This window comes from Mus musculus, chromosome 19 (genome assembly GCF_000001635.26).
Source record: "Mus musculus strain C57BL/6J chromosome 19, GRCm38.p6 C57BL/6J".
NCBI lineage: Eukaryota > Metazoa > Chordata > Mammalia > Rodentia > Muridae > Mus > Mus musculus.
This window is the reverse complement of record NC_000085.6, coordinates 46,300,994-46,328,151: the sequence shown is the minus strand read 5'-3', so window position 1 is coordinate 46,328,151 and position 27,158 is coordinate 46,300,994. Positions and strand designations below refer to the sequence as shown.

Sequence of the window (27,158 nt, the reverse complement as noted above, 5' to 3'; positions counted from 1 at the left end):
GGGGCGGAGCCAGGACTCCTAGGTTACCCAGTGCCTCCTTCTGTCCTCTGGTCGCCTTTAAGCGACTTTGGAAAAAGAAAAGGGGGAGAGGCTGCCCAGACTATAACTAGCTGGTATGTACTAGGTGCTCAATAAGCAACTGCCAAAAGACTAGATTAAATGGGCGACGCTAGGGCTTTTACTCTCAAGCACACTTGTTTAAACCTGCCATTTCTTGTGAAATGCACAATCATGACATCCATCTCTTTCCACTTCAGGGCAGCGTAGTCCGGCTCTTTGCCTAAGGACAAAGGACTATATAGGACCAGCCAGGTCTGCTTTCCAGCGGTCCAGAGTCCGAGAGGAATTGCCTGCTCAGTGCAGGCCACTAGCCGTACTGCTTTGACTGGTCCTGGATTAATTGTAGGGACATTGTCTTCCCAAAGCTCAACCACTAGGCTCCCCTTTCACTGCACCCCCAGATACTAAGCCCAAGTCCCTCTCTGGAGAACCCCTGGCGTAATATTTTCCTCCAACATCTGAGGTGGGTGTGGGGCATGCGAAAGACTGTAAGACCGCTGCATCCTATCTACATGATTGCGTGCCCTTATGCAAACATTTCAGCCGCTTCGTAACGAAAACTGCTTCCCATCCTTATCAGGGGTTTGGGTACATCAGCAAAGGTAGGAAGGACCGTCCATTTTAAAGACAGGCAAATCGAGGCTCTAGGGAGAAAGCTCCCTAACCAGGATCAAACGAAGCAAGGATAAAGAACCCAGAAATCCTGGTTTTCCCAGAATTCCTTCTACACTACCTCATTACTGAATTGTAGCATAAAGAGAAAAGCCAACTAGCACCGGAAAGACACAAGAGGGTGAAGGTGGATGAGGGGATTGCTTCCTCGTCTCAGTCTACTTGGGGAAGGGGTAGCCTGGAAGGATCTCTGCAAGATTGATGTGGGCGCGCACCACCTCCGGGCGCGCGCCTCCACACCCCCCCCTTTGTTCGCGCCTCTGCGCTTGCGCATTACGACAAATCTGGCGCTGTCCCCTTCAGCACCTCGCGGAACTCGCGCCACCCCTCCCCGCGGTGAGCCCCGCGCACCCCCGCTTCGAACGTCCTCGCACCCTCTGGCCACCCGAATCGACCCTCTCTTTCTTCCCAGGTCATAACTTGCCGGTCTTGGCCTTCCAAAGGAGAATAGTTACCATAGTAACTCGTGTGGCGTTTTCCTAAAAGAGCCAGACCCTTTTCCACCCTGGCCAAGGGCACAAGGTTTGCCTGTGCTTCTTGTCCCAGTCTCGGGGTCATCCCTTCTAAACTCTCGTCCCTGAAAAGGCGGGACGATTAACCTAGGCAGTAAGGAAGTTCCTCCTGGAGTCTGATTTATCCTTCCTCTGCACTCCGGGTTGGGGTTCAGGACAGGACTCCTGGGTCTGAGGTTCAGAACCCCAAAGTGTTTATGACTGCATTCGCTTAATGTCCCTTCCATAGTTGGGTCTTCTGGTTTTAGGGGGCGGGTCCGATCTACTCCGTACCGTGTGCTTTGCGTGGCCGCGTGCTTGTGGGGGCGGGAGCGCGTGTGGCATGTAACAGGTCATGTGGCAGCCTCCTAGGGACACGCGTGGGGTCTGGAGCAGGACAGGCGTATGCATCTGGACCCTACGTGTGGTTCAGATGATGGACGAGAGAGAACTGAACACGAGTGGGGTGGGGCATATGAGGGTTTAGGGAACAGAATGGGGTCTTCCACATTCTCCCTTTCCTCTGGTGTGAGTCTTAGGTAGTGACTAGGTGGTGACATTCTTTGGGACTTAGGGCCCTGGGAATGGAGGGAGGTTGGGGGGGGGGGATTAGCGTTGCTTGAGCAGAGCGTGGGGAGGGGTGGAGGAGGGACTGAGAGGCGGGCGGGCGGGCCTGGAGCGAGCGGGAGCCTTGCTGCTTTTACAGCTGAGCGGGGCCCAGCCTCTCTGCCTCTCTTCGATTCCAGCTCCTGACGAGCAGCGGTGAGTACTGGGGTGCCTTGGAGGAGGGCCTTCACAGGGGAGGTCCAGGCTCCTGTTGAGCTTTAAGAACCTGTCTGGCTGGGGTGCTGCTCCTGACAGCTTTCTCTATGCTGCTGCTTTGCCATCAGAGGCCCGGTTTTCCTTTATGGTCTCTTCTGGGCTGGGCAAGATATTTCATATCCCTGGAGTTGAGGGAGAGGGATGTGGTGCAGCCCCCTCACCCACCCAGACTTGGTTACTGGTGTGGGGAGGAGAGAATGTGTGTCTCTGATTCTGTGAGCAAATATGCATTTGTGTTTATGATTGTGACGAGGAGGTCTCTGATACACCTGTTTCTGTGTGCATCAGAGAACGAGAGCCTGAATTTTGGGAACCTCTTTGTGTGCTATTATTTGGTGATGTGTGTGTGTGTGTGTGTGTGTGTGTGTGTGTAAGATAAGCATGTGCTTTTCCATCATACACATATTTGTTATGACTGTGATTGTATGAGGGTGTGTCTATGAGCAGTACTGCGTGTGTACTGGAGGGTGTTGCCTATGAATGTGTTAACTACTGATACTTTGTCCTTCTGCATGTGTGTATATGAATTCTTGTGTGTGTTTATACATGGGTGTGTGTGTGTGTGTGTGCATGTACTGGTATGGAGAATAGAATATCTATTCCCCACTCAGCAATCTATGGACCGATGTTAAGGCCTCTTCAGACCCTTCCTTCTCTCCTCTTCCCTCTCAACACTCCATCACCCCCATGCAACCCCCTTTTTCTTCCCTCTCCTTCAAAGAAGCATGGTTTCTCCTATTCTAAGTGAGGGTCCCCCATAAGTGGAACTGTAGAGGATACATGGCCTCTATCATCCAGAAGATAAGATTCCAGCCTCCACCCAAGAGAGAGTTCCCGGCTGCCCCAGAACACAACTCCATGAGCTGAATTAGCTTGCTCTTTCACCATAAAGTGATGCTCAGGGCTCCCAGACAGAAGAAGAGGAGCCCCTGGAAGCTTTCCAAAGCAGGAGTCCCCCGGATGGCTGATCCCACATTCCCAGGATAGGTCTCTGGACTTTAGAAGGCCCAACCCACCTTCCCATCTCTGTCTCTGCTGCCCCGCCTGTCTGACTCCAAAGCACTCCACCCATGTTCTCCTTCCTCTCTTGCAGGCCTGTCTGAAGAGCATGCAGCCCCCTTACTCCCTGCCTGGCCTCGCCATCCCTGCCCCCCCAGCCTGACCCCCCGGCTCCAGCATGGCCCAGGGTGCCATGCGCTTCTGCTCAGAAGGCGACTGTGCCATCTCCCCACCACGATGTCCTCGTCGCTGGCTCCCCGAAGGCCCAGTGCCCCAAAGTCCCCCAGCCAGCATGTATGGCAGCACAGGATCCCTTATACGACGAGTGGTGGGCCCAGGTCCTCGAGGCCGGGATCTGGGACGTGTGACAGCACCTTGTACCCCTCTGCGAGCCCCTCCCTCACCCCATATAGCTCCCTCACCCTGGGGACCCTCTTCACCCACTGGGCAGCCTCCACCAGGGGCACAGAGTTCTGTGGTCATCTTCCGTTTTGTGGAGAAGGCCAGTGTGAGGCCACTGAATGGCCTACCTGCTTCTGGAGGCCTGAGTCGGAGCTGGGACCTGGGCGGGATTTCTGCCCCCAGGCCCACCCCAGCCCTTGGACCTGGCTGCAACCGGAAGTTGCGGCTAGAGGCATCCACATCAGACCCACTCCCAGCTGGAGGAGGCTCTGTTCTTCCTGGCAGCAGGGACCCCTCACGTGGACCATTGGTCCCACCCCAGATCGGGGCAGATGGGCTTTACTCCTCCCTCCCCAATGGGCTGGGGGGGACCCCTGAGCACCTGGCCATGCACTTCCGAGGACCTGCAGACACCGGATTCCTAAACCAGGTATGAAATCTGCCTTGGGCTGCCTGGGGCCCTAGTACCTCAGCTAAGGGACAAATCTCAGCCCCTGTTGGACTGAGGTTTGTCTTACAGTCACCCAAATCCTTTAATGTCCTAAATGAGCTTTTATTGCCCTCTGTCACTGTATCCCTGCACCTTCATCTCTGTCCCGTGTGGTTTTCTTTCTGGAACTCCATATTCTTGTGTCTGTCTGTCTGGTTCTCATTGGGGTCCTGTGCCTTTCACTCCCTCTTTGGCTCAGGGGGACACCTGGTCCTCCCCCCGGGAAGTCTCCTCTCATGCCCAGAGAATCGCTCGAGCCAAGTGGGAATTCTTCTATGGCTCCTTGGACGCCCCCAGCTCAGGTAAGGCTTGAACTTAGCCCAGGGGAGGAGGGCAGGACCTTCTCTACAGCAGCTGAGGCCTGGCAAAGAGGCATCCCTTCAAACCTCCCTCCTGTTTGGCTTCCCTGGGCTCCTAAGTCAGCCAAAAGTCTCTCCAGGCTCCAGTCTTTCATCTGTGTCCTGAGGGTTGGGCTGGGCTCTGGAGGAAGCTGGATAGTAGAGGAGGGGAGGTCCAGATATCAGGGGTTACTCCTAGGACTAGAAAATAGTCTGGTTTCTTCATAGTTATTTGATAGGGGCTTGATTTAAGATGAGTCCCGCCGGCATTTGGATCAAGTAAAGGGTGTGGCAGATAGACAGTAGTAAATGATGAAGAGTTTCCAGCCCATGTAAGACCGTGGGGAAGCTATCCAACATGACTTACCTCCTGACCTTGCTATCTATGCATACAGGTGCTAAGCCCCCAGAGCAGGTCCTCCCATCACGTGGGGTGGGCTCCAAGCAAGGCTCTGGGGTGGCTGTGGGGCGAGCAGCCAAGTACTCCGAGACAGACCTGGACAAGGTGCCCCTGAGGTGCTACCGAGAGACTGACATCGATGAGGTGCTGGCTGAGCGGGAGGAGGCCGACTCTGCCATTGAGAGTCAGCCCAGCTCTGAGGGCCCCCATGGCACTGCCCAACCACCTGCCTCACGACCTAGCCCATGCCCTGGCCCTTCTTCCAGTCTGGGCAGTGGCAACGAAGATGATGAGGCAGGAGGTGAAGAGGATGTGGATGATGAGGTGTTCGAGGCCTCGGAGGGGGCCCGGTGAGTGGGACTACTTTGGTGAAAGTGGCTTGCTCTTTTTTACTGCCCCCAGCAAGGACCAGGGGTGGGGAAGACAGATGGTGAGGACCAGGACAGTGTGGAAAGGGGATTCCAGACAGAGCCCTGAGGCCTGGGAGAACATTAGCAATGTATGGGCATTGGTGGCATTGGCAAGGCCGGGAGTCCGGGCAGCCACATGGACCAGGCAGGGTTCTGTATTATCAGGGCCAAAAGCCAGAGGCCAAACTGGGGGCATGGGAGCTAGCCTGAGGACAGGGACGCATGGGCTGGATCCTGGGTCCTGGCAGGAGAACGTGGAAATGTGGGGGCTTTTCCTTTCTGTCTCACGCCCCACTGCAGCTTGGAGCTGCATCTCCTAAGATGTTGCCAGAAATAGAAAAGGGATGGCAGGAGGGAAGCGGATCAGGGAGAGGAGGGGAGAGAGAGATTACTGGGGAGGGGGGAGGGGACTGGGTGCTGCCGATGGGCAGGGCCGGGACACTGAACTTCATGAGGTTTTGGATCTGTGGGAAGGGGGTGATCACCCTTGTGCCAGTCAGCAAGAGTTCAATGAGATCCTGCCAAAGCCTGATTCTGAGGAGCTGATCGGACATTCTCCCTGCCTCTGCAGGCCAGGGGACCACATGCCTCACTCTGGGCTTCTCAAGTCACCAGTACCCTTCCTGCTTGGGACCAGCCCCTCAGCGGATGGGCCTGACTCCTTCAGTTGTGTGTTTGAAGCTATCTTGGAGTCACACCGGGCCAAGGGCACCTCCTATAGTAGCCTTGCCTCCCTGGAGGCACTGGCCTCACCTGGCCCAACCCAGAGCCCCTTCTTCACCTTTGAGATGCCTCCCCAGCCCCCAGCTCCCAGGCCTGACCCACCTGCACCTGCCCCACTTGCCCCTCTTGAACCTGATTCTGGCACCAGCTCTGCTGCTGATGGTCCTTGGACCCAGAGAAGGGAGGTGGAAGAGTCAGATGCTGGGGCCACGCTGGCCCCAAGGAAGGAGCTTCCTAGTCCCTCCCACTCTGAGGATAGCTTTGGGCTGGGGGCAGCACCCCTAGGCAGGTGAGTATTTTCTTTGACTGGTCTGCCCCAATCCCTGCCCCCCCCCCCCCGAACTGCTGATTAAGGGACAGAGTCCCAGAATGAGGAAGTCATTTATATATTCCTGACCAAGAGCGGGTGGTTAACAGATGTCTGTTTTCCCATTTGGAGGCCTCCTGCCATTGGCCCCCTGCAGTTCCCTCCCTGGGCTCAGATCCAGTGACTGGAGAAACCATGATTCAGGACGGAAGAATCCCCAGAGAACATCCTCTCTCTCTCCTGGAGGGCCCTCTCCTTCCCAGACACTCTCACCCCCACCCAGCTAGACCTACAGCCAGCAGCCCCTCCCTCTGCCTCCCTCCACCCTCCTCCAAGAGGCTGAGTCTCACCCTGCTCTAGGAATGTCCTTTCATAGCCTAACCTTTCTGCTCTCCCCTCTGCTGCTACCCTCCCAGTCATGGAAGCCATGGCAACAGGAGGGGGGTGGCCAGGGAGACAGGGTTGCCTAGCAACCAGGAGTTTCCGGCCTCTGTCTCTGGGGTGACAGGTGGCTTTGTGAGTAGAGCAGCTGGGGTGAGGAAGGAAGAAGAGGAAGAAGATGAGTACAATCTGACCCCCCCCCAAACTGTAACCCCAGAGACTGCTTCTCTATGGGTAGCAGGGCGCATCAAGGAGAGTTCCCTGTAAGGCGGGAAATGAAGGGAGCAGGATGCTCTCAGATCTTTGACCTTGCTTTTCCCCAGCACCCCATTTATACCTGGCTGCCTGTGTCCAGGAGTATGTGCAGAGAGAAGACTGTCTTGAGGAGGGCAGGTGTGGAGATGGAGACTCTATTAAAGAGTGAACTTAGGCCCCTGGTAGCTTTGGGGAGCAGCCAGGATTCCCACAGCAGCTAAGACTGACATGGGTTAGATTTGAAGCAGAACTTCCATGGAGAAAAGTGGGAAGCGGAGAGAATGCAATCTCCTTCCAAAACAAAACACAAAAACAAAAAACCAAGACCTCTCCTGTTTCTCTAGCCATTCCCCAGCTTCTGGGTGTAGAGCAAGGGGAGGGTCTAGATGACTCCCAAGGTCTGTGCTCCAACTCTTAGCCACCGATCTACCCCAGCAGTGAACCACCCCTAAGTCAGCTGGTATCCGACTCAGACTCAGAGCTGGACAGCACAGAGCGGCTGGCCCTGGGAAGCACAGACACCTTGTCCAATGGACAGAAAGCAGATTTGGAGGCTGCACAGCGCCTAGCCAAGAGGCTATACCGACTCGATGGCTTCAGGAAGGCCGATGTGGCACGGCATCTGGGCAAGAAGTAATGCCCCTGGGCTGGGACTAGGGCTAGGGTCAAGGAATGCACCCAGGGGCAGCCCCTCACCCTCTCCAGTTAATGCCCATAGTCTCTAGGCCATGCCTAGAGACTGTCTAGGCCACTGAAGTGACCTTGTGACCCCTACCTATCTGCCCTGCCCACAGCAATGACTTCAGCAAATTGGTGGCTGGCGAGTATCTGAAGTTTTTTGTCTTCACGGGCATGACTCTGGACCAAGCTCTCAGGTGGGTGTTGAGCCCTCTAAAGGATAGTCCTGCCTGCCAGCCTTGGCATTTAGGGTTCCAGCTATGTGTGTTCTAAGTTGTCTTGATATCACTCTTCAGAGACCAGGACTTCCTGGTAAGGAGATCTCGAGTGGAAGATGACATCTTCTTCCTCCTACCTTAGGGTATTTCTAAAGGAGCTGGCCTTAATGGGTGAGACCCAGGAGCGGGAGCGTGTACTGGCCCACTTCTCCCAGCGATATTTCCAGTGTAATCCTGAAGCCCTGTCCTCAGAGGGTGAGCAGGTTGGGAGCAGGGTTGTCCCATCTGGTCATAGAGGCACACATATACAGGAGTCTTTGTGCAAGAGGCATGTACCCACGCCCCAGTGTAAAATGCAGCTACATGTGCATGTGGAGCTGTCCATGTAGCAGGCATGTTGCTAGGTCAAGGGTGTTTTGAGAGGCAGATGGAGATGTGATTGCATGAAGTTGTTCCATATGTATGTGCTGGACCAGGCTTGGCTTCAGTGCTGACTGGCTGTGCTCTGCATACGCGTGATGTCTACCAGCTTGCTTTTGTTTAGTACATGGGGCATGTTGAGTGTTGGGGACAGGTTGGGAGCAACTGCCCCAGCCACTTGGGGAACCAGGGAGGGGAGCCAGAGATCAGAGGGGAGGTCCTTGTGGAGGAAATGGGCTGGAGGAGAGACAGAATGGTTTCATGGAGTTCGGGTAGTAAGAAAGGGAGGGTTGCAAAAGAAGGTAGGTGATGACTGTGGTGGGAAGAACCCCTGAAGGTGGCTGAAGCTGCCAATCCATTCTCCCCTAGACGGTGCTCACACGCTGACCTGTGCCCTCATGCTCCTCAACACAGATCTCCATGGCCATGTGAGTTGGGGGCATGGCAAGTGGGAGGCCAGAAAACGAGAAACTTAGAGGCTTTGGGAAGTTAGCCTCACAGACCTCTGTTTTCCTCCCTTAGAACATTGGGAAGCGCATGACCTGTGGGGACTTCATCGGAAACCTGGAGGGCCTCAATGATGGTGGCGACTTCCCCAGGGAGCTGCTCAAGGTTGGGGCGGGGGGCGGGGGCGGGGGCAACTCAGACGGTAGCCGTTACTGGAAGGGTAGAACAGGGTACCTGCTCAGGAGCAGAGTTGTAGGAAAGGAAGAGCTTGGAATTGAGACTTGTTGAGTAGCTCAGGCAGCAGGAACCTTGGCTGTAGTGACTCAGCTTGGGGACCGCCCCCTCGCCCAGCCCCCATAGGCAGGCTCTCTCAGCACATGCGCACATGCATGCAATCCTGAGGTAAAGAGAGGAAAGGGGGACCGGCTCTGGAAAGCATGTGAGCAGGCGTTCCTGGACTCTGCAATTGCTCTCTTTGGTTCCCTTCCAGTGTTCACAGAGGGTGGAAGGGAGGTGTCTCTGCTGGCGCGCGGTGGTGGGGTGGGCATGGGAACATTGCTCTTCAATTTAGTGTATAAGAGCCACAAAGCTCCTCCTGGCACCACTACTCAGGAGGGAGCCTAAGGTAGAGAGAGGGTCACAGCAGGCGCAAAGGTTTCCCCCAGGTTTTTGCATCCAGAGCACAAGACTGGGACTAGCTACTGCTCTTCTGGCTCCCTTGGAAGCAAGTCCTGCTCCCAGGTGCCAGGAAGGAGATAGGTGCCAGAGGGAGGGGGCCCTCTGACCCTGCCTCCCATTTACCTCCTCCCCATGGTAGAGTGATTTACCTCGGGAGGCCTGGACTAACTTAAAGAAGGGGGTCTCTGGGCCATTCTATACATGTGACGACCCAGGACAGATCCTAGGTTGGGGTGTACTGGACACTCGAGTTTGAGGATGCATGTGAGTGGGCGCGTCCACTGTGAGTTGAGGTGTTAAAGAATTGAAGTGTTTGCGTTCGTTATGTGTGTTGTGTGTTTGTCTGTGAATCAAGGGACCTATGTGACTTGAGGTGTTTGTGCTTTGGGTGTAGTCTGGGTATTTGTGTGTGATGCGGTGTGGTCTGTGTCTTCCAGTGGGCTGTCTGCTTTAACAGTAGAGGGTGTTTATGAGCTGTAGATGGTACCTTTTGAGGTGTACATCTGTAACTCGGGGTGAATGGGAATCGGTGCGTCTAGAAGTTGGTATGTCTGACCTCGGTGGCATATGGGCTTGGCTTGGACATCCGGAGATCTGCCCAAGGGTTGGACGAGGTCATCATGACTGTTCGAAGGCCGGCCAGCGAGTCTCAGACAGGGCCACAGGAGTGGGGGTGAGGAGAGCAGGGGAGCGAGCCGGCCGACTGGTCCCTTTAGCCCTCAATTCTGACAAGCTGAAGGGTGCTCTGGACGCCTCCCACAGCCGCCTCCCGAGAGCGCGAGCTCGGCCCCCTGGCGAGACCCCACGCATGCGCCCCCGCTGGCCGCCGGCCCTCCCCACGGCGCCGGGCTCGCGCCGTGCTGCTCCGTCGCGCGACGTCCCCGCCCCAGCCCGCGCCCTCCCCTCCCGCCGGCGCCCCCTCCTTCTGCGGAGCTGCGGAGCCCTCGGCGCCGCCGCCGCCGAGCGCTCGGTGCGTCGGTGGGAGCCGGCGGGCTCGGGCCAAGCGCTCGCGCTGGCTGTCGGGGAGCCGTCCGCGGCCGTCCGGGCGGGCCGGGGCCGAGGGCGGGCGGGGGCATGGCCGGGGGCCGCGGCGCGGCGGGCGGGCCAGCATGATCGGCGTCAACAGCATCCACAGCAGCGCGGGGCGGCTGCGTTCGCGCTCGCTCTGCTCCGTGCGCTACGGGCGCACCCACCGCGGCGCGGAGACCCTATGCTACGGCTGGCCGCAGCGCTCGCGCAGTCTCAAGCCCGTGCTCTACACCGACCTGGTGGTCAGCCGCCTGCAGAGCCGCAAGAAGAAAAAGGCGGTGAGGGCGTGGGGCCCACGCCAGGCCGGGCGGCGAGCGAGGGGGCGGCTTGAGGGAGGTGCGGAGGGCAGCAGAGCGAGCGAGCGAGCGAGCGTTCGAGGAGGGCATGGGTGAGGATGAAGGTGGCTGGAGAGCCCAACAAGGATGGAACTCCTGGGCAGCTAGAGATGGGTATGGGCTGTGGGGGAGGGCCAAGGTGGACCTGCCTCACCAACCACAGTATTCTGGGTACGGAGGGTTTTCTGGATGGAAACAGGATATTGGGTTCTGTGATAGGGTTCAGGACCTTCAGAGGAAGGAAGGTGTGGTTGTAGGCAGAGGCAGTGTTGAAGAGGGCAAAATGAAGAACTGGAAGGCTGGAGACAAGGGTTGCAGGTTGGACCTTAACAGTTACTCCAGCCTCCTGGCTGGATCAGTGGGAAGTGAGAGGGTTCGGGGTCTGCGCCCTGCTGGCTTAGGCACAGTTGTTTGGGAGCTGTGTGTTGATTAGCCTTGTTTGTGTTGTGTGGCGTGGAGGCTTTGGGGTGCACCTACCTGCAGACGGGATGTGGGGATGTGCAGGAATGGAGTGCCTAGCTTGTGGCTGGGCATGACTATGGGCAGAAGGAGTCGGAGCCTGTGGTGTGTTGGGAGAATGAGGGGGTGCTGTGTCCCAGCATCGGGAAGGCGCCGACGTCACCACTGCACCCAACTCACGCGCAGGCAGCATCACGGCCCCACAGCAAAACACGCACATGCTGGGGACACACCCACTCACAGACAGGCTGGCAGAAGCGCCCCCACAGTTGGAGTTGCTGGTATATTCTAAGCTATCCCCAAGTACAGGGGTCTCGTACACCACGCCTAAAGGCCATTCTCTCTTTTGTCACTGCATGGCCCTCAGATGTTCCTAGGCCAACTTTGCAGAGGGAAAGTGGTCGTTTCAGGGCCCGGTTTGAGGTGGACAGTAATTGGAAGCTGGAACTATGGTTTCAATCGCTGGTTGTTGACACACCAGCTGTATGAAGAATGGCTGAGCACTGAGCCCCTTGGTATCTGGCTTGATGGCATTGGGGGAAGGCTCATTCTGTCCTCAAGTTGGGAGCCAAAGAGGGTGAAAGGATGAATATTCTATCGTGGCGCCTCAGTTTCCCCATTTGCTCTGTGTGGGTTTATGCTGTGAAATCTGGCCAGAACACATGGTTGGGGGAAGGAGGATTTCTTTGGCTTCCTCTCATATTCTATTTAGGGTTGCACTTCTCCTACCAGGCTCTGAGCAGGAGAGTCCCTTGATGACAGGCAACAGCACCTGGCAGTTACTATGTACCAGCTGTGGCTCAGGGTTCCGTGTGCTGACTGGCCGATTGCCCCTACACACGCTCTGCTGGTTCTCCCTGTAGAAACCGGTCGGAGTCAGGCAGCTTCAATCGGCCTGGGTCTTGGTGTTTTATTCCAGAGTGGGGGATTGCCGTCTTTGTCCCCCTCTTTGAGTTCCATTTCCTCTCCTAAGTTAGCAGGAGGGCTCTGAGCTCTGACACTGGTGTGCATGAGTACCTCTCACAGGGTTAATCCACATCCCTTGCTTTGTCTCTCTCCAGGCCTTGTACAGCTCCATCAAGAATGAAAAATTGCAATGGGCCATGTGAGTGCCGGGGCTGTTTGCTAAGGGTTGGGGTTGGAGCATGAGGTAGGAGGAGCCAGGGGATGCCAGAGAACTGGGGCTGTGGGTACATTGATGGGCTGGGAGGCCCCACGAAGCAGCAAGGCTACCATATTTCCTTCTTTGGAAATGCCTGCCCAGACTTGGGGTCTGTCTTGTGTCTAGCTCTGTTGTTATGACAAGCTGGGCTGAGGCAGTCGGGGGGGGGGGGATGGGGAGTTTGAAACATAAAAGGAAGTCCCTGGCAGCCCAAGAAGAGAGCAGATTAACTCTGGGGGTACACAAGGTTACCTTGGAGTGGCACAGAACAAGTTTTCTCATTGTGTTGGAAGAGTTCTCTCTGAAGGAGAAGGTCCCGTTTAGTCTTTGGGGCCTCAGGCTGGAAGAGTCCTTCTAAACACCAGTAGATACAGTAGTCTCTGCTATCTGTTGAGCCAGACTCAGTGCCCTTCGAGGGAGGGGATCAAGAACGGCTTTCTGGAGGCCAGCCTTGAAGTCTAGTGTCTTGTAGGAGATAAGGGGAAGCTGGTATTAAGGGGAAACAAGGTTGTGACTGAAGTTAGTGTGGAAGAGGAGGTCACAGGCGTGTCTGGGGTGACTGGAAAGAGAGGGTTGGGAAAGAAGTCACATAGGTCCCATGTAGGAGGCAATGGTTTATTGGAAATTGTTGAGCAAGGCAATGAGAGAGTCTTGAGTTTTCTATCTTCACAGGATTTACAAAGGAACACATCAGGGGGAGGCATTCTAAGATGTCACCTTTAGCTTTTAGATTTCTGAGACAGGGTCTCAAGACAGGTTGGCTTGGATGTGACTGCCCTGCTGTCACATCTCCAGTGGTGGGGTTATAGGCACGAGCCTGTTCACTACTTCCTTCTGGCTCCACATAACCAACTGCGAGCAGAGCGGAGCCGAGCCGGGTGTTAGGTGTGGTTAGGAGAGAGCTGAGTCACACGTGTCTGTCCAGGAGAAAAGTGTGAGGGCTGGGTGTGTGCAGAAACAGAGACACAGCAGGCATCCACGCGGTGCGGGGAGGGGAGCCCCAGGTAGCTCTCATGCCAGGGAGGACACAGACCTGGAGCCTGTGGAGCCCTACTCGGAGATAGCAGAGCCTCCAGGTGAAGGGAGTTCCTGGCAGCTCCTAGTCACTAAAGAGGCATTCTAGGGTTGTGTGGCAGTGTGGCCAGCACTCTCTGAAACAGTCACATCTGCAGAGACGAGGAGGAGCTGCGACGGTCTCTGTCCGAGTTGGCCGATCCTAACCCCAAGGTCATCAAGCGGGTCAGCGGAGGCAGTGGCAGCAGTTCCAGCCCCTTCCTGGACCTGACTCCTGAGCCCGGGGCAGCTGTCTACAAGCACGGGGCCCTGGTGCGAAAGGTGCACGCAGACCCTGACTGCAGGAAGAGTATGTGGCTGTGCGGGGACTGGGGGATGGATGGGAGCGGGCCTTCCTCAGGCCACCCTGACCTGCCTTCCCTCCCTAGCACCTCGTGGCAAGCGGGGCTGGAAGAGCTTCCACGGGATCCTCAAGGGCATGATCCTCTACCTGCAGAAGGTGCGGGGCCAGGAGTGGGCGGGGCCAGGAGTGGGCGGGGCCAGGAGTGGGCTGGCTTGCCAGAGGGGATTAGGTAGCTGGAGATGGCCAGGCCAGGACTGGAGCAGGACGAGATGGGCACCCCCATAGGAGGAGTATCAGCCTGGGAAGGCTCTTTCCGAGGCAGAGCTGAAGAATGCTATCAGCATCCACCACGCCCTGGCTACCCGCGCCAGCGATTATAGCAAGAGACCACACGTCTTCTACCTGCGCACAGCTGACTGGCGGGTCTTCCTCTTCCAGGCTCCGTGAGTGCTTTTCCTTCTTACCCATTCCAGACCCTGCTCCCTGGATTCCTCTCTCCTTGTAAGACCCCGCTCCATGGACTGGAGACATAGCTTATTTGGTAGAGAGATTGGTAGCATGCAGAAGGTCCTGGGTTCGATCCCCAGCCCTCCCTGTACATGCCAGACTCGGTGGTACACACCTATAGTTCCAGCACTTAGGAGGCGGAGGCAAAAGAGTCATAAATTCAAGGTCTTCTTTGACAACATAGCCAGTTTGAGCCTAGTCTGGCATACTTGAGATCCTACCTCAAAACAAACAACCAACGACCAAGACCAGGCTCCAGGTCGGGACTGGCACTCCTGGAAAGGAACCTGGGGTCCCTGTGCTGTCTCCCTAGGAGCCTGGAGCAAATGCAGTCCTGGATCACTCGCATCAATGTGGTGGCTGCCATGTTTTCTGCACCCCCCTTCCCAGCTGCTGTTAGCTCCCAGAAGAAATTCAGCCGCCCTCTGCTGCCCAGTGCTGCCACCCGCCTCTCCCAGGTAGTTCCAAGTGGCTCAGTCCCCCTGTGGGATGACAGTGGGATGGAAGTGGGGGGGGCAGTAAGCCATAGTCCAGGCTGCATGTGTGGTTAGACATTTGTGCAGGAGTCCTGCGTGGGTCACAAGAGGGAGGCAGCCCCTTGATAAAATTTGCACGAAGGACCTATATATAGACTGGTGACACTGACCGGGCCTAGTTGGCTGTTAGGAGGAGCAGGTGAGGACCCATGAGGCCAAGCTGAAGGCCATGGCCAGCGAGCTGAGAGAGCACCGGGCTGCACATCTGGGAAAGAAGGCCCGAGGCAAGGAGGCGGATGAGCAGCGGCAGAAGGAGGCCTACCTGGAGTTTGAGGTGAGCCTCCTTGACTGGGGCCTTGGTATCTCCCACACAGGACGAGGCTAGGGATAAGGGTCTGATAGCTAAGCCTGGAACCCAGCTAGGTGACTGGCAGATCTCTAAGTCTTCATTTTCTTTGTGGGGGATGGAGGCTAAATTCCATACCCACTAGGGTCAGGTGACACGTCTGTTATGTAGTCTGTCTCAAGCCCTAGTAAAAGCTACAAAAATGTCTGCTGTCACTACAGGTGGTTCAGAGAGCTCGGAGAGGGCCAGTAACCTCTCAAAAATGTCTTCTGGGACCCAGCATCTATGTGTTTGCTGGGTGGTGGGGTGGAAAGGGCCAGAGGAGGGGCAGGTCTTTATTGCTCCGGCCTTCTGTCTCAGAAATCCCGCTACGGCACCTATGCAGCACTGCTTCGAGTCAAGATGAAGGCAGCCAGCGAGGAGCTGGACACCATAGAGGCAGCCCTGGCCCAGGCTGGGAGCACGGAGGATGGATGCCCTCCGCCTCACTCCAGTCCTTCCCTGCGGCCCAAGCCCACCAGCCAGCCCCGGGCTCAGCGTCCTGGCTCAGAAACCCGGGCTGGAGCAGGCAGTACAAGGCCAAAGCCCTGAGCAGGGCATAGGAGCGATGGGGGCAGTGCCCGCTGGGCACCTGCATGATGACATACACGGTCCTGCCTGAGCTCAGCTAGCCTCGGGCCAGCCACGAGGGCCTCCTGGTCCAGGGCCCGACCGCGCCGGACGCGGTGTCCGGGGCAGGGCAGGGCTGAGCCGGGCCTCAGAGCCTAGGCTGAGGGCCTCTCAGAGACCCCCTTTTTGTGATAATGTTTTGCACTTTTTCGTACAGGAAGGGTGGGAGGGGCCCATGCCCCTAATTTTTGATGGGGGTTTCCTTTCCTTTCCTTCTTTCTTTTTTTTTTTTCTTCCTTTTTTTTTTCGTGGGGGAGGCCTGATCAAGTTTCTGCTTTCTGCTGAGACCACCTCACCCTTACACCAGCAACACCCCTCCATCCTGGGGCCTGGCTCAGACAGAAGCCAGGAGTTGGGGCTGAGCTGGTCCCCCTATTCCTCCCCAAGGGCTCACCTCTCTCTTTGCAGAGACAGAGGAAGGGCATCCACTTTGAGGCCCCATCCACAGGCTGGGGTGGCACGGCCTGCTTCCCTTCTTTGGTGGGCCCTACCCTTTGTACAGCCTCCACCCTCATTAAAACTGCTCTGAATTGCTGGCTGGGCCTCCTCCTCTATTCTCGCTCAGGGACTGGGATGGGCAGCACATTGGGGTTGCTGTACCGTAAGTTGGGGAGGGGTCTTCCCCTTTATTTGACCCACCGAGATGTGGGCTTGAGGTTTAAATAAGATTTCGATTAGACAGGGATGCTGTACAGAGGGATCTGGGTGGAAGTTGACCGGGGCCATTCAGTGCACCTGAGGCTGGGGGTGCCCGTGGCAGAGCCCTCCTGGAGGCTCAGGGGGTGGACACAGCTTCTCTGCCTCCTGCTCCACTGACTGGCTCCCATAGGCACTGTCTTCTTTCACCTCTGCTAGGGAACAGGGGAGAGTCAAGCCTCATGCCTTCTCCCCTCAGCCCAGACACACCTTCCAAGGTGGTTGTCCTTACCTGTGCTGGGCAGCTTGTCGCGGGTCTCAGGACCTTTCAGCAGCCTGACTCCCTCATGGAGACCCATGTCAGACAAGGCCTCCAATAGACCCACCAAGTCCCCACCAGCCAGCTGCCGAGAAAAGGCGACAGGAGGTCTGAGTGATGCTTAGGGTGTGGGGTTAGAGAGTCTTGGTGGGGGAGGGAACTCTGAGAGGCCAAGGTTTCAGGCTTCAGGGCAGGGTACAGGCTGCCTCACCTTGTAACTACGAAGGAGACTGCCGCTGGGAGACGGGGTCTTCCTGTATGTGTCCACCAGGCTTCTCAACCCCAGTCGCTCTGCCAGCTCTGCCCAGCTGCCCTGGGCTTCGGGACCATCCAGCAGTTGCTCCAGGTTCTGCAGGGCTGCATCCCCCAGGGACAGCCCTGGCCCTTAGGGGACAAATACGGACCTGTGAGTTAGCTAATAGGTGTGCAGGGACACGTACCCAGACAGCTTCTCTCCCTTGTAACCTGACAGACATGGTGGACAGATCAACGGGGCATGGAAGAGGAGCTAGACAAAGGAAGCCCTCGCCAGAGTCCCTAAGGATATCACCTCTGGAAGGAGGTGCCTGAGACCACTGCAACCTCACCTGCAGGGCTGGGTGGGGCCAGGGGTGGCTCCGTGGTGTTCTGAGCAGCATTTAGCAGCAGAGTCTTCACCTGGGGAGATGGTGTTGACTGTCATCCGGACCTTAAGCCCAGCTTTCCCTAGGTCCATCATCTGGGACACACCCCCAAGTCCAGAAGGTCCCCAGTCCCCACCTCAGTACTTCTATTGCAAGGGTGGCCTCACCTTGGTACTGCAAGTGAGGTCAAGAGGGGTATGGCCTCGGAAGTTTCTTTGGGTATCCCTCTCAGGCCCTTCAGAGTCGGAGTCGCTCCCAGAGGTCGAGGGTGAGGGCAGCGGGCACAGAGGCTCCTCATTCTCTGCATGGATGTCAGCACCTGGGGGAGGGAGGCAGTCCTCAGGAGAGACTAGTGGAGGCTCCTACATTGAGGACTGAACCATGGGGAGCTGGGGGTTCCCCCTTCCCCCCCTTGCCCTTCATACACCAATGGTGAAACTGACCAGCCTTTAGAAGGAGGCGAGTAAGAGTTGGGGACCCGAGTCCAGCTGCCAGGTGGAGGGGTGTGTTTCCAGCAAAGGTCCGGGCATTCACATTAGCATGGAGCTGTAGGGTGCAAGCAGAGAGCAGCATAGTCCAGCCAGCCAAGCCCTTGCCACGCAGATCATCATTCCGGGTCCTCCCACAGTCCGCAGCCCCATCCCTTCCATAGTCCTCATTCCTACCTTGGTGACTAGATGGGTGACCAGCCCCAACTCCTCCATCTCTGTGGCTAGATGCAGGGCAGTTCGGCCCCCTTGCCTCTCTGGGGCCTCCACTTCAGCTCCACAGTCAACTAACAGATCCAGGCACTCAGGGCTTCGGGCATGGACTGCCAGGTGTACAGGGTATAGTCCTAGAGAAATAGCACACGCGCCTGCAGCTTTGACCCTCAAAATGGCCTCCGGATGCACTCTGACCAGGCAACCTCCGCTCGTGTTTATTGATCATATACACTCCTCGGTCCCCACCCTTGTTCCCAGGACAGGAGTAGGTTGGAAACTTACCCTCAAAATCAGGCATGTGCAATATTTGGGGCACAGCATGGGCTCCGCTGCGCAACAGTGCCTGCAACAGCTCTGGGGCTGCAGCACCTGCCCGGAGAGCCAAGTGGAGGGCGGAGTCTCCGTGCCGATCCAGCAGCGTGGGGTCTGCACCCACCTGCAGCAGGAAGCTCACCACCCTTGTCTGCCCAGTGATTACCGCCAGGTGCAGAGGCGTCTGAGGAGAGAGGCAGCGTTAGGCCAGCTTTGGACTCCCTGCCTTCAACCTCTTACCAAAGGCTTCCCCTTACCTGGTGCAGGTGGTTGGTGAGGTTGATGACGCCGAGGTACTGAGCGTGATAAATGACGTGGGCTATCTGCTCAATGACACCAGTCTGCCCATGGATGATGGCCAGGTGCAGTGGCCTGAGGGTTGGAGATTGAGACTTTGTCTTCAGAAACCCAGCCACCCAGAGCAGCACATCTGCCCTCAAAACTCCACACTTCCGCGGTCTCCTTTACCGAGGCCCCTTGAAACCTAAATGTCATCATCTTAATCTTTTGTCACACCTTGCTATTTGTACCCCTTCACAGCTAATAAAATTGAAGGTCGGGGAGAGTAAATATCTTGAACAGAAGTAGAAAACAGCGAGGACCTGAGACCAGATCTGTCCAAGCCTAGGGTTCAGCTCTTTGTAGATTCCTCTACCCGAACATCTAGACCTGGTAGCAGAAGACCCCAGCCACTGGAGGTCCCACGGAAGCCCGTCCTCTGGTTGCTTACGTGTCTCCGTTCTCGTCCTGTGCCATCAGCAGGTGGCGCTGTCCCGCTAGCAGAGCACGCGCGTCTGCGGTGACGCCGTAGTCCAGCAACGCTCGGGCGCTGCGCTGCGCCAGACCGAACAGGCGCGCGTTGTACTCGCGAGCTAGGGGGCGACAGGGGGCGTGGGTGCGGGCCAGATCCCCAGCTTGGCGCGCGCCCACCCCCAGCGTTCCTGAGATGTACCTCGCTGCAGTGTGTCAAGGGCCTGTGGTTCGCCCTGGGGAGCCTCCGGGGGCGTCCTGGGCTCCTCTGCCCCCTCGCCAGCATCGGTGTCCCGTCTAGAACCGGCCATCTGCGCTCCACCTCCCCCACCCGGATAGCAGCCCATTGGGGCTGCACCGGATTGGTAGGGGTTGTAGGCCAAGGAGGAGGAGAAAAAGCCGAGGCTGCCACCTGTGGGCATGGGGAAGGCAGTGTGAGGTGCCAGCCAGGACTCTCCCAGATTCCTCTCCTAACTTCCCTTATCTCCTCCATCCTTCTCCCTGCCACTTGCACCTCCTCACCTCCTCCAGCGCCTCCATAACCCCCAGCGGAGCCCCCAGAACCTCCACCCATGTGGGATCCGCCCCCGAAGGGCTGGGAGAAGGTGGGCAAGGCCTTTCTCCGCTTCCTCTGCACTTCCTCCTTGTCTAGGAGGAAAGAGAAACGGGGTGTTAAAACCTAATATGGGTCAGACCCTAGATTCCTCAAGCTGGCTCCTGGGAGTCAACTCTAGGCCACCTCCTGGCCCGCCTCGCTCCGTCCAGCCTTTGGGAATGCTGAAGCCCGACTCACCTTCCACCAGAGGGTAATATGTGAACTGTTTGGAGTCCGAGACATCGCCCCCACGCTTGCGTTTCAGCTGCAGGAACACCGTTACAGGCCTCTCGATCTTCATCTTGTGATAGGGCGGTGTCCGGAACACAATGGCATACTGGGGTGGAGGATGGGAGAGCAACATGGTGTCAGTAAGGTTTCTTCGTAGTTCTGTCTCCAGGACAGGCCCTAGTCCCTCAGTACCTGTTTATGAACGTCTGTGGGAGAGAAGTCCCCAAAGGCTTGCCATCCATTCTCATCATCCTCATAGAACCGAACCTCAATGTCGTCTACAGAGAAAAGTGCGGCTTAGCCACAGGGAGAGCCTGCAGCCCCGCTGCATGGATCCCGAAATTACCCTTACAGCCAGCGTTTCCAGCTCCCAGAGGGCTTCTGCCTCACCTTTTTGCACCTTATCACAGAGCAAATAAACTTCGTCTCCACCGCGCACGGAACCCGCTGTCTTGTCCATTCGGGAGATCTTCAGGTTCGAGGCCCCTGGAGACTCTATAAGGTGGGGGATGGGTTAGGGACACATTGATGGGATCGGAGGCTCGGTGGGGTCATTATCAAACTTCAGGAAATGCAGTATTCACATTTACCACTCAGAAGCAACACTCAGATGTTCTGACTACCGAGCACTCACCACCCCACACGTGGCAGGGCCAGGTTCAGACCCATAGCTGGAAGGTATCTCAAGCGCTCTTTTGGGAATGCATGCTTGGCCCCCTGCAGAATACTCACTGCTGTCATGGATGGGCTGGGAGATCACAGGCTTCAGGGGCAAGGAGAAGGAGCCATCGCTAGCTCGAAGGAAAGCTGAGAAGCGCAGCCGTACAATGCTCAGATCCATGACTTTCTTCAGCTCCTTGGCCTCCTGCTCTAGCTCCCGCCGCTCAGCCTCTGGATGGACAATGTGGGTGGTGTGAGCTCTGGGCTGCTCTTCCCGGCTCCTCTAGGAACACCTCTCGGAACACCTTTTGTTACCATACCTGTAAGGCCCTGAGGCTTGGAGCGGAGACGCTGCCTCTGAAGTTTCTGGATCATAATCTCCATCATGTTCTTCTTGGTTACATGCAGGACACCCAGATTATTAAATCTGGAGAGGACAAGGAGGAGGCTTTGTCCTCTTTGACCATGAGGCTCTTTCCTCCTGAGGCACCTCCACCCCCACGCTCCACCCCCCATGGTCAGGCTCATCCTGGCTCTGTTCTCCAAGGAAACTGCTCTTTATAGTTGAGCTCTGAGGTTCCTGGGCCAAAGTAAATCTTCCCACTTTGTGTGCTAGTCACACAGGTGGCCTGAGATGAGACCTAAGGCTGGCAGGCAATGAGCATCCCACTGGGGGCCAGGGGCCAGGGCCACCTACTGAGCAGTCATGTCCTTGGGTCCTACAGACACAGCGCACACTCCCAACTCTGAACACTGCTTGCCCACCAGACTGTGGGCATGCGCACGAGGTGGGTCACTGTGTGTCACCAGGTCCACCTCAATCTTGGCCGGTCCCTCATAGTTACAGATCTGAGAATGGCAAAGGATAGTCAGTAGTTGCCCCATACACCATCCCTACCCTCCGGTGTCATCTGAGCTCACCTTGACAGTAGGATAGGTCTTCCGGCCCTTCTCACTGGAGGCACCTGGCAAACCTCCATGGGAGGGGCCTTCACAGCCATATCGAAATCTGAAGCCTCGCTGAAGGTTCCATAGCAGAGACATTGTGATCAGGAGAGGCAACCCCCCCCCCCCCCCCGTCATCCCCACAAGGCAACCACTAGCCATCACTGACCACAGTGACCAAAAGTGTACCTCCTTCTCATAAGCCCCCAACATATCAGCAGCAAGCTATTTAATCTGATCAGTAGGTATAACTACCCTCCCCCCCCCCGCCCCACCTTTTCCCCAAAGGTGAAGCCACCACTCTCTGTCACTCACTCACCTGTTTGGGCTGTTCCACAATCACCAGATAGGGGCCATCAGCTGGAAATAGAGGGGCCTTGCTGAGCCAGGATCTCTGAGACCATCCCTCAGTGGGGCCTCCAGGGGACATGCTCACTCTCCTCTAGGTTCTGAGATACTGCGAGGCCAAAGACTTACTGACCTGTCTCAGGGGCTGGATCCTTAGGCTCCACGATGGAGGGGCTGAATTCAAAATCATCATATTCGGGGATGCCATCCAGGCCCTGCGTTATAGACAGAGAAGGTGGCAGCTGAATCAAGGGTCCCCCCAACCACCCCCTCCCAAGCCCTCTGCAGTCACTCCCTGGACTCCTCCTCAAGCTATGAGGAAGCTCATTTCTGGGCAGGGTTTGCAGACAGCACAGACTGGCAGACTAAGACAATTTGAAGACAGTGCAGAAGTAGGGGAGTGGAGGAGCGTCCAATTGACAAGCAGACACAGAGGGCACCCGCCGCCCTCAGGGTCAGGCAGTGTGACTCACTGGATCGTAGCAATTGTCCATATCTCTGGGCTAGGCCCTGCTGTGTCTTGCGGCTTCGGGCCCCGGTTCAGCTTTCCAGAGTTTCGGACGCCCGCCTAAGGTGAAGAGAGGCGTGGGAGGGGGAAGAGTGAAAGATATCAGGATAGGGGTGGGCAGGGGGAGAGGGATGGGTAGGGGAGGGGGGCTCAGATCTGGGGGAGGGTCCGATCTCCTCCAGCCGCCCGTCCGGGCGTGGCGGGTAAGATCCGGTGGAGGTCGAGATCCGGAGCGGGGCTGGCCCGGGAAAGGGGCAGAAAGTTAGTGCTGCTTAGGAAAGTCCCGAAAATACCAGGGGGAGGCGGAGCCGGAGGGGGCGGGCCTGGAAATGACGCCGGGGCCACGCCCCCGCAGCGGGAGGGGCGGGAGGCCCAGGCGGTTCCTGGTTCCCGGGCAGCCTCTGTAGCCCCTGGGGCTCAGTCGGGGCCTAGCCGCCTCGCCCCCTCTCCGCAGCCTGGAGCAAACTTGGGATTTTCAGCCAGCGTGGAGGACACGGCTGATTCACCCAGGGGCTTTTGTGGGGACATTCCTGCCGTCGGAGGCCCCTTTTCCGAATGGCCCGTAGGCGGGGGTTCTTCCAGTGGGGCCTCCGGGGCTCTGACCAGAGAATATGATTCGGGCCTCAGGGTGTGTGTGGGGGGGAGGAGTTTCCCCCTCCACGGTCTCTAGCGATTCCGTCTTAGCTTCCCGGATTCTCCCGCTGCACCTGCTCCCGGTGGCCGGTCAAACGGGAGCATCCCGCCCTCCCTGGCGACTCCAATCCCAAAGCCAGTGTAACGCGCATGTGTCCGTTGCAGGAATATGCGTTTCAGCCCTAATGTCTTGTGTGCCGGGTGAGTGGTGGCATCATGGCACGTGCAAGTGAACGTTCATCCACACAGGTGAGTCCTTGTACTGCCCAGTGTGGGCACACGTCCGTGCACGTCTGGATGTCCGTGCGCAGGCGCCGGTGCACGGGTGCGCTGTGAGTGCGTGTGCGGGGCTCACACCGGCCGGCTGTGCACAGGCAAGCTAAGGGCAGGCAGACGTGTCGCTGATGTGTAGCAAAGTGTCCTGTTCCTGTGCGCGCTCACTGGAGGTGGCGTCCAGCCCCAGCCTGTCATCTAAAGTCCTCCTTCCCTCCCTCTCCATTCCCTAGACACTCAGGGATCTGAACCCGGCCACTCACCGTGGTGGCGGCTCTGGTTCCGACTTCTTTCCGAGCCCTTCCCCGGACCGGTCGTTGCTCCTCTCCAGCCAAAGGGCTCCAGCCGGGAAAGCCCCTTTCGGCCCCCCGAGGGGGGGAATTCCCGTGACGATCCCGTGCGTCACTCCCCATGCCCTTTTTTATTGGTTGAAAGTTTAACTCCAGGACTCTTGTAGCCAACCCGGAGCAACGCAGGCGCGCCCCTTTCGGGGAAGGCTCGCCCAGGACTGGCCGCGGGGTGTCACCCAGCTCCAGTTCTGCTAGGGACCAGCGAGGCGGGACGACGGACCCAGCGCAGGGCGCGGCTCAGATCTCTGCACTCTTCCAGGCTTGCCCGGGACCGTTACGGAGTCCAGTGGGCCACTTGGCTCTTGCTGTGCCCAGAGGTTGGCTATCTCTGAGACACAGGAAACCGGGTCAGTCCCAACACTCCAGTAACCCTCCCAGAGAGGGACCTCCTAGCTGGGAAGGGGAAGAGGAAGGAGTCAGATCTTGCGGTCAGCTCCAGATCGCCATCTAGCGGCCTTTCTGGAGCCGCAAGGAAACTCTGGGGTCAACTGTCTTAGTTTCCGGGCTTCAGGAAGAGACAACTGATGTTTATTCTGTAAGTGGCGGGTTCACAAGGGCCAAGGCTTTTAGGATGACTCGTTGGAGAATCAATGTGCTGGGGGAAGAAAAGAAGAAGGAAGAGAAGAAAGATGTTTGCCTGGGAGTCTTAGGCCTCGTTCATCCACCACAGATGTCCCAACTATTTGACTTGAAAGGCATCCAACTGGGCGTGGCGAAATTCACCTGCAGTCCCAGCTTTCTTGAAACCAAGACAGATCCTAAGTTTCACACCACCCTGTCTCAACACACATGCACGCAAATCTGTCCAAAGTGCCTTTCAAACTTCCTCTTCTGTGGAAAATTGCCAGCGGTGTGCTTTGCATGGGTGAGGGCCAGCTGTTACCATCATAAAGTGGGTGGGAGGCTCTGGAGACCTCTCAGCGCCGAAGCACTCCTGCTCTTCCTGCATCCAGGAAGATTCTTCCAGGATCCACGTGGGACGGCTCACAAGTGTCCGAAACGATCACACCAGGGTCCCCTGGCTCTCTCCTCGCCTTCTGGGAGACCGAATTCAGGTGCACACCCTTCAATTCTTGACTACTCATCCCCCAAACCCCAAACCCACGTGGTGACAAATAAGAAATAAAATCATTTTAGAAAGTCTCCCTGAAAATGACATTTCGCTGCCTTCCCCCTGCATACCTCCACTGACAAGGTCAGGACAAGAGTCGCTGCCATGGGCTCTTTCTGGGCCTCTAAGTCAGCTTTCTCTGTAGGGGCTGTGTGCAGTGCATCTCTGTTCCTGAATCCTCCTCCCTTGGGTCTGGAGTGCAGCACAGGCTCTCCCTGGACTCTCCCACAACTGGCCCTGTTGTTTAGGAGGTGACTATAGACTGGTACTAGCACCAGGGGAAGGGAAAGGCATTCCTTCTTATCTCCCACCCTTATACTAAATGCTTTGACAGGAAGCACTTCAGTTTTTTGTTTTTGTTTTTGTTTTTGTTTTTTTAATTTAGGCTAGCTGCATAGATTACAGGTTGGGCCTGAAAACCCAAACCCTCCCAACTGAAACTATCCATTTGTTTCTGATTAGGGGTGCCAACTGTGTTCCCCTTAAGCTGTTGGTGAAGCTAAGGCTGGAAGAGGCCTAACACAACCAAACACATAGCTAGGAAGGAGAGAGAAAAGACACTCTCCTGATTCTGAGAGGACACTCCTCTTCCTGAACTAAATGGGAGTAAGCCAACCTTCCCTTTCCCAGTGGCTGTCCCAAGCCATTGTCATGAGGCACTGCCAGCGGGGTTCTCAAATCCAGCTATGCCATCCATACACTTCCTTCAGATTCTTTTAAAAAGGGGTTTAATTTTTTTTTGAGACAGGTCTTTCTTCATAAGCTTCAGCTCTACATCTGGGTAGATGCCCATGGGCTCTAACCCGTCTGTGGCTGCCCACTACCCAGCCATGTGCCCCATTACTTGCCATCGTCGTCTTGTCCTGGCTGCCCGTCAGTGTCCTCATGGTGACTCTCCCATGGCAAATCCCTTCTCTCAATCACTGTCCCTCACTAGAGTTGAGAAGTCCACCTCCTCCTCTCCTGCCCAGCTATGGGCTGATCAGCTCTTTATTAACCAATCAGAGGTGATGGGAAACAGTTTTTATACAACATTGAGACAGGAGATGCTTGACAATCAAACATGACTGCCACTCAATCTCTGGGCGCAGTGCTCAGCATCTCAGTACACAGTGCACAAAACCATCACCCAACATCTCCCCATCTTAGTCCAATAAAGGCTCTTTCTTGTAATAATCTATATATAATAATAACAGCTCTGAAAACTATCAGGTAAAAATTACATGCACACTGTCCAGTCCATTTGCATTTGGCAACTGTGGGGAAATACTTTATCTTATCTTGGTGAGTTCCAAGTTCTATATTTAAATCCTAAATAGCTTAAGCTTAGTTGTGAGTCTGTAACTGTCAGAGGCCCGAGGAAGATAAATATCTCTGAGTAGACAGGAAGTGCAGAGCAAGCAAATTCCAAAACCATGGAAACGACGGAGGGGCTGCGTGGTTTCTCTGCATTGTTAGAGCATCATCTTTGGCCTCCTGTCCCAGAATCTCTGACAGACTTTTCTGTGAAGCAGGAATTATGAAGGACTTGCCTACCTTGTCCCGGCAAAACTTGGCAGTCGACTTCTTTCATGTCCTGCTTGCCCACGGCATAGACAGCATGAAGTCCGCAGTTGAGGCAAGGGCAGGTTCTTGCCCCGTGGCAGCTTGCCACAAAGAAGCAAATTCCACTTGGGGATTCTTCAGTGCTCATCATCTTTTTTGAAATGCAATGGCGCTGGGTGTGGTGGCGCACACCTTTAATCCCAGCACTCTGGAGGCAGAGGCAGGCAGATCTCCGAGTTCGAGGACAGCCAGGGCTACACAGAGAAACCCTGTCTCGGAAAAAAAAAAAAAAGAAAAAAAGAAATGCAATGGAGGTGCTGCCAGGAGCTGACATGTCTCCTTGCCAAAAAGCAAGCAAGCAAACAAACAAACAAAAACCTTTTATCAATAAAACATCTTTAAATGCCATATTCTGTAGATCTCTGAGGTTTTGAAGACCGTCTATCCATAGTGTATCTAAATAGGCAAACATTGCTTGTTTCTAGCTATTTCCTATCTGTTCAACCTAGGAAACATATTTCTGTAATGAATTACACTAGTGTCTAACATTATCATAAGTTTGATCGACTCCTCGCTTGCATTTCATAACTATCCTCCACATTTTGTAATAGCAGCTTTCAAAAGGACTAGAACGTCACATGGCCTTTTTAAATGAGTTGCGCAGTACAATACCTTATACAAGAGTTGAGACATATATACAGTATGCTGTAATAAAAGTAACCTTAAATTTGTATCAATATATAAAATCCACACCAATGTAAAATGTCTGTCGATGCTCTTTAAACATAGCTTTAATAATCTACCCCCTTAAACTATCCCTCATATGTTCCCCCCTTTTTCTTTTCATCCCCTTTCTGTTCTTTTCCCCAGCATTAGGTGTGAGAGAAAGAAGATAAAGGGAAGAAAAAGAAAGAGAAATCCATGAATCTGTGCTCCTTCACTTTGTATCCTTCCTGACCAAGACCATTAACAACTTGCACCCAACCCCCTAAAATGATGGCAAACACCTATCATCCATTGAACGACCAAAAACTACTCACCCCACTTCTTGGGAATGGGTGTCATTCTCTTAAAATTATTTCTT

General features: G+C 55.8%; 2 protein-coding genes and 1 long non-coding RNA gene across 24 annotated transcripts; 2 read left to right on the top strand and 1 right to left on the bottom strand.

Moving 5' to 3' along the window:
• Nucleotides 1-24: 24 nt before the first annotated feature.
• Psd (pleckstrin and Sec7 domain containing) lies at nucleotides 25-16,067 on the top strand. 18 transcript variants are annotated; one of them, XM_030251108.1, is made up of 19 exons: nucleotides 964-1,068; nucleotides 1,145-1,254; nucleotides 1,930-1,985; nucleotides 3,139-3,876; nucleotides 4,136-4,238; nucleotides 4,670-5,024; nucleotides 5,656-6,096; nucleotides 7,189-7,383; nucleotides 7,545-7,625; nucleotides 7,789-7,901; nucleotides 8,436-8,494; nucleotides 8,589-8,678; nucleotides 12,076-12,119; nucleotides 13,349-13,539; nucleotides 13,619-13,689; nucleotides 13,819-13,976; nucleotides 14,354-14,498; nucleotides 14,707-14,850; nucleotides 15,223-16,065. In XM_030251108.1, exons 4-19 carry the CDS (start codon nucleotides 3,223-3,225, stop codon nucleotides 15,451-15,453), a joined length of 3,075 nt encoding a protein of 1,024 aa, XP_030106968.1. In that variant the 5' UTR covers nucleotides 964-1,068; nucleotides 1,145-1,254; nucleotides 1,930-1,985; nucleotides 3,139-3,222; the 3' UTR covers nucleotides 15,454-16,065. The 18 variants fall into 18 exon arrangements, 17 of the variants coding, with proteins under 17 accessions (XP_030106966.1, XP_006527454.1, XP_030106968.1 ...); XM_006527388.4 differs by having other exon boundaries at nucleotides 7,186-7,383; XM_030251106.1 differs by lacking the exons at nucleotides 964-1,068; nucleotides 1,145-1,254 and adding an exon at nucleotides 25-113 and having other exon boundaries at nucleotides 7,186-7,383.
• Nucleotides 15,752-27,158, bottom strand: Nfkb2 (nuclear factor of kappa light polypeptide gene enhancer in B cells 2, p49/p100). Of its 4 annotated transcripts, none has more exons than XM_006526743.4 (23): nucleotides 23,332-27,158; nucleotides 22,128-22,222; nucleotides 21,788-21,869; nucleotides 21,626-21,666; nucleotides 21,283-21,381; nucleotides 21,059-21,210; nucleotides 20,682-20,788; nucleotides 20,434-20,592; nucleotides 20,092-20,196; nucleotides 19,894-19,979; nucleotides 19,669-19,807; nucleotides 19,398-19,523; nucleotides 19,078-19,287; nucleotides 18,856-18,997; nucleotides 18,383-18,497; nucleotides 18,096-18,309; nucleotides 17,775-17,944; nucleotides 17,553-17,655; nucleotides 17,277-17,428; nucleotides 17,074-17,143; nucleotides 16,698-16,870; nucleotides 16,460-16,571; nucleotides 15,752-16,382 (listed from the first exon to the last, which is right to left on the bottom strand). In XM_006526743.4, exons 2-23 carry the CDS (start codon nucleotides 22,146-22,148, stop codon nucleotides 16,258-16,260), a joined length of 2,703 nt encoding a protein of 900 aa, XP_006526806.1. In that variant the 5' UTR covers nucleotides 22,149-22,222; nucleotides 23,332-27,158; the 3' UTR covers nucleotides 15,752-16,257. The 4 variants fall into 4 exon arrangements, with proteins under 4 accessions (XP_006526806.1, NP_001170840.1, NP_062281.1 ...); NM_001177369.1 differs by having other exon boundaries at nucleotides 16,062-16,379; nucleotides 23,332-23,415; NM_019408.3 differs by lacking the exon at nucleotides 23,332-27,158 and having other exon boundaries at nucleotides 16,062-16,379; nucleotides 22,128-22,457.
• 4833438C02Rik (RIKEN cDNA 4833438C02 gene) lies at nucleotides 22,523-24,567 on the top strand. Of its 2 annotated transcripts, NR_152248.1 has the most exons (3): nucleotides 22,523-22,790; nucleotides 22,961-23,044; nucleotides 23,302-24,567. It is a non-coding gene; the product is annotated as an RIKEN cDNA 4833438C02 gene (long non-coding RNA). The 2 variants fall into 2 exon arrangements; NR_152247.1 differs by having other exon boundaries at nucleotides 22,523-23,044.